Here is a 5,521-nt window from a genome sequence, read left to right as displayed (position 1 = left end):
CGTGTAGGTCTCCTCTGCCCCCACCAGCCTAAGGAGGAGGGACCAGCGCCAGGAACAAAGCGTCGAGGGACTCTGTGCAAGAACCCAATAACATGAAAAAATTTGGGGCTCCACTCTACCAGATACTGAGCCACTTCAGTCATCATCCAGCAAAGCATAAATGTGCAAATATACGCCTTCCTTGCCGCTAGCCACAGGTTCAAAATTAAGCAAGTGCTTGAAGGATTGGTCCAATGGTTTCTTTTATGAACTTCCCTGGGGTTCGGATGAGGCCCTCCGTGGCAGCACCAGGGCACTGCAAACCTTGCAGGACTGAGCTCAGGCACCTTCCTTTTAATTTATTTTTTTTTTTTTGGCAGAACTTGTAAAATTACACAAAAAGGCAAAGAGGAGAATTCTTTAAGAAAGTGGCTTTGAAGAAAATTCTTGCTTTATCCCTGGGTATTACCAGAACCTTCCTAGATTTCAGAGCTTTTTAAAAAGGGAAAAAAATAAGGTGCACGAATAGTCAATGCTAATATCACAATAAAGATTTGTGCCTCTTTTCACGCAGGGATGGGTAAATCCCAAATAATTGTTTGAGCTATGTTGGCATAGACCCATCCCAGGGGACTCGTGTCCTTAGCTGAAGGAAAAAAAAAGAAGTCCTGCAGTAGCATGAGGTAAAATTCTGGCTCTGTTAAAACCGGTAGCAAAACCTAAACCACTTGGGCGACAGTCTCCTCTGTTGTATTTATTCATTTCATGCTGTTCAGAGAAATGACATCCTCGGACTTCGTCTTCAAATTTACATTTCCCAACGGAAAGTCGACGGCATGTAAGATCCCTCAGGTGCCTTTTCTAGTCCTTTAGCCCTTGGTGAGACAGAAATTCCCTTTAATTCCAGCCGCACGGCAGCCAAAGCTTGCAAGCTCAGGTTTACAAGAGGGGCTCATATATTTTTGGATTCATGTGCTGATGCTTTATGGTACTGCTGGGGTTCTTCGGTAAGTTATAGCTAAATCCAGAGGTTATCTGTGTTTGATTAGGTCACTTAGAGTTGTTTATAGGTTAAATCTTAAAAATCTTGTTGGGAAAAAAAAAAAAAAGGCAGTTTTTAAATGGAAATGAAAGCATCGCTACGTGTTGTGGACAAACCAGAATTATTTGAAAATGTGAAGAATATAGTAAGAACTTTGGGGTTGTTGGCATTCGTCAGTCCGGGCAGGCATAACCAGCATTTCTAGGAAATGGTGAATCCAGGCAGTTTTTTGATTGCGCTTTTGAAAAAGTGCAATCTTTAATTCTGGAAGAATCATGTCTTTCTTTTGCAAGAACTGCTTGGATTGAGACACATGACTGAGCAGTTCATGTTCTGTCCAGTAGAAGAAAAATGATGTATCTACACAGACACCAACGTCCGAGTAAGGTAGTAGATGCCTTTACAGTAATGCATACACATGGGTGATACAGAGAATGTCATGTTTATGCATTATTCTTTGAAGAAAAATAAAAAAAAAGTTAGCAAATTTTTGGATACTCTTATTAACTCCTTACATTTTAAGCTCTTTTTTTTTTTTTAAAGCAAAAGAAGAGTGAAATCCTTCTCCCTCTCATGTCAGAAGGGGATAAATCATTTACTCTGCCGGGAGAAAAAAACTGAGGATGTAATCCCCGTTCTAACTTCACCAATCTTGTGTTTTGCTTTGTTTTTCCTTCTCCTCCTCCTCATGTGGATGCTTTCAGAGCACATTTTCCCTCTCCAACCCTTCTTTCATTCCCTCAGGGAGCCAGTGGATGAAGTCCTCCAAATTCCCCCTTCGCTGCTGACATGCGGCGGTTGCCAGCAGAACATCGGGGACCGTTATTTCCTGAAGGCCATCGATCAGTACTGGCACGAGGACTGTCTCAGCTGCGACCTGTGCGGGTGCAGGCTCGGAGAGGTGGGCAGACGGTTGTATTACAAACTGGGCAGAAAGCTCTGCAGAAGGGACTATCTCAGGTACACCACCCGCTCCTCCTACCCTCGCTCCCCTTCTTTCTATCATTTCAGCTTTGCTTATTCATTTAATCAGTGTATATAGCGAGCAAAGGTCCGTAAAGAGTTCGTTTTTCGTTACTCTTAAACGTCAAGCCTGACAGCAGTCACAGGTGTAACACGGCACCGTTTGCAAGCTCCGCTTTACAAGAGGGGCTCATATATTTTGGGGGTTCATGCGCAGATGCTTTATGGTACTGCTGGGGTTCTTCGGTAAGTTATAGATAAATCCAGAGGTTACCTGTGTTGATTAGGTCACTTAGAGTTGTTTATAGCTTACATCTTAAAAATCTTGTTGGGAAAAAGAAGTATTTTTTAATGAAAATGAAAACATTGCTACATGATGTGGACAAAAGAGAATTATTTGGAAATGTGGAGAATACAGTAAGAACTCCTAGGATTTGGGGTTGTTGGCGTTCGTCAGTCTGCACAGGCATAACCTGATAGCTCCAGGCGAACCGTGTAGTGTCAGCGTGGGATTCTGGCAAGTAGAAACTGGGAAATGGTGGTGAATTTCAGCAAGCTCCCCCCGAGCTGACAATGAACCGGTTCCCCCAAATGGTTTTAAGAAGTTCTGTGCTTCTCCAAGCATTGCCTTGGAGCTGAAAGGTATATAAAACCAGGTAAGATGACGAAAGATCATTTAGTTCTCATTTAAGAAGACGGTATCCAAGGTAACTGAATTAAATTCATTTTCCTGATGCAGTAATATCAGCTCTATAAGGGATGCTTGATTCCAGTAGCCAGCAGGGCTGCTGTACCTGCCTGGTGTCTGACGTCCCTGCCTTTGATACACGGATTGATCCCTGCCTTTTTCTGCATCGCTGCTAAAGTTATCTGCGACACTTCAAATAGAAAGATGGAACGTGCTGTATGTTTATTGCAAAGCTACAGCCAGTGCAGGAAAGTTTGACTGCACTAATTTGGATCCGGAGGATTTTTAGCATTCTTAAGCCTGGTCCCGAATAGACGAGAATTTGCACATTTTGCGGAATCAGATTCTGCAAATGCTCTTGTTGCAGGTAGCGTCATTAACATCTCTCTGCCTATCTGTTTCGCCAAAATTTGTAAGTAGAAGGATTAAATTGAGATGACGATATTTCACAACAATTGTTAACAAAGGATCTTTACGTTCTTGATTACGATCAAAGTGTATGGATCTTTGCTGTGCCGGTTGTGTACCATTTCTTCTAATGGATCCCTAATGTGTCAGGAGGTCTGCGGAACAGAATAATGATATTTGACAGGTTTTCAGCTACCTTACTGAAGGCTAATTTACCCGCCAGTAAAAACTAACCCAAAATCTCAGTGGAGTTCCTAATTATGGTGCCTCTGAGCTTTACCGATGGGAATTTTGCTAAGCAGGAGCTCAGTTCTGCTAACGGGGCCGCTTGTAAGTACTCCACACACCCAACAGTCCCGCAGTGATCCAGTGTTACACTTTCAGATACTTTTAAACTTCAAATGGAAGCAACAGAAAGTATGGCAATGCAATTAATGTATTCTCTTGCAGTGAAATTCAGCGGTTTTATTTATTTAATAATGCAACATGTAATATCTTGCCTCATTAATGAAAAATTTGGCAACCTTGGTGTATCCTTGGTATCAGTTTCGTTGGGCAGAAGGAAACACTGACACCTCCTGGTAGAGGAAAGAAATGTCTTTTCCCCTAAAAGCTCTCTCTTAATTTAGTAGCCATCCTTTTTCCGGTTCAGAAGATGATTTAAAGCAGGCACAGCACATGTAAGAGAAGTGTAGGAGGTGGGAAAACTCTATCCAGAATTAATATGGAAACTTAGAAGTCAAACTCAATAGGTGTATACTTTGAACAAGTAATAAGGTGCATTTCTCCGCCCTTTTAAGAAAAAAATAATAATCTTGCCCTGCTTATTTATTAATGATTTGACTTCCAAACTCGGTAGCCAACAGACTGCATGGAAGGCTGGCGTTCACACCTAGCTGGGTAGGTCGCACTGCTCCAGCTGAATGGTAGGGCATGCTGCGAGGGCAACGCATTCTTAATGCATTCATTAGAGGCTCCTTTTAAAAGATAATACCATCATGATCTCAGCAGGGTTTCTTACTGTGGATTCAGGAGCAGTCCACATCATAAAATTGTTTGGGTTAGCATAGGTATCTAGAAGGTCTTAGCACGTGTCCTTCCGAAATCCAGCAGGAGTGACCTCACGGATGTAGAAATGTTTATGGATATAGACTCTCCAACGTGGAGGCAACGACAAGAGACAGGGGAGTCTTAGACCATGGCTTGTGTCAACTCCATTCTGTAAAGTACAATAGCACCAGCTGAAGACAGGCAAAATTTATCAACGGAAAGGTAATTTCCATCAATCACGGAAGTGGAAGTATTGGTGTGACAAAACTTTGTGCCGTGATCTGGGGAACCTTTACTCCTCCTGAAGCTGCTCGGCAATTCAGGATAAGGTCATTGATCAGAGAAGTCGATTATGTTGGAAATAGGTGAGGACCTTGGACTTTCTGCTTCAATTTTTGGCATTGCAAAGTTGAGAGTTCTGCTTGGCAGCCTTCCATGTGACCTCTGTCTAACATGGCAATACGATGACTAAGAGGATCAAGGCACTGATGTGTTCTTGTTTTGATTTGTTTTTTTCCCATCTCCCCAGCAAAGGAACTCTGCTTACTTCTCTGCTGTTGTTTTTTTAGGCTCTTTGGCCAAGATGGCCTCTGCGCCTCCTGCGACAAGCGAATCCGGGCTTACGAGATGACCATGCGGGTGAAGGACAAAGTGTATCACCTTGAGTGCTTCAAATGTGCTGCCTGCCAGAAACATTTCTGTGTTGGGGACAGATACCTCCTCATCAACTCGGACATAGTCTGTGAACAGGACATCTATGAGTGGACTAAGATAAATGGAATGATCTAGCAAAGACATGCCTCCCTAGTCTATAGAAGACATCTCTCGGGCGACACCGATGCCTAGCTGTTAGTGAGGAGATCATCACTTGAGCTATGGGCTTTGTCTAAAATGGGGGGAAAACACCACAGAGTCGGGCCTTTGCAGGCAGTGCTACATAGAATCTAAACTACATATAGGTGAAGAAGGGAGACCGAAGCAATAGTAGATAGACTGACTTCTGTTAACAAAGGCGTACGGACAATAACTGACATCAGCCATGTAGGCCAGAGTTGGGGAACAAACACAACGCGATAATGAATTCTCGTAACTGGAAAATGAGTAGAGACTTCTGTAAAGAGATGTTATGACTTTGTCACCTGCAGACTAGGATTGTGCAATTGAATTTTCTTTTCGTCTTGTTTTAGTTACTGAGTTTAGACGACAGCTCCTAATGTAGACATGAGGAACAATACTGGAAGAAAAGGGCCATCGCTTACGTGGTCATTCTGTACGGCCTTACACTTCGGGTAGGAGAGAAAGCGGGAAGAGAGTGGGGGTTATTTTTGCATGGATCTTTTTTTTTTTTTCCTTTGAGAATGAACAGTGCATCCTCTAGTCTCAAACTCTTC

General features: G+C 42.8%; 1 protein-coding gene across 1 annotated transcript; it reads left to right on the top strand.

Moving 5' to 3' along the window:
* Positions 1–1,709: 1,709 nt before the first annotated feature.
* Positions 1,710–5,513, top strand: LMO2 (LIM domain only 2 (rhombotin-like 1)). Its single transcript, XM_009706643.1, has 2 exons — positions 1,710–1,981; positions 4,700–5,513. The coding sequence occupies exons 1-2, from the start codon at positions 1,710–1,712 to the stop codon at positions 4,917–4,919; spliced, it is 492 nt and encodes a 163-aa protein (XP_009704945.1). The 3' UTR covers positions 4,920–5,513.
* The last annotated feature ends 8 nt before the right edge of the window (positions 5,514–5,521 follow it).

Source organism: Cariama cristata, unplaced genomic scaffold (assembly GCF_000690535.1).
Source record: "Cariama cristata isolate BGI_N322 unplaced genomic scaffold, ASM69053v1 scaffold19468, whole genome shotgun sequence".
Classification (NCBI taxonomy): Eukaryota; Metazoa; Chordata; class Aves; order Cariamiformes; family Cariamidae; genus Cariama; species Cariama cristata.
The sequence above is the reverse complement of the archived record's forward strand: the minus strand, read 5'-3'. Positions and strand labels throughout refer to the sequence as shown.

Excerpts from the sequence above, each read along its gene's own strand:
- LMO2 (XM_009706643.1), top strand. The coding sequence starts at position 1,710 with ATGTGGATGCTTTCAGAGCACATTTTCCCTCTCCAACCCTTCTTTCAT. Across the intron at positions 1,982-4,699 it reads TGCAGAAGGGACTATCTCAG|GCTCTTTGGCCAAGATGGCC; the intron begins GTACACCACCCG and ends TTGTTTTTTTAG.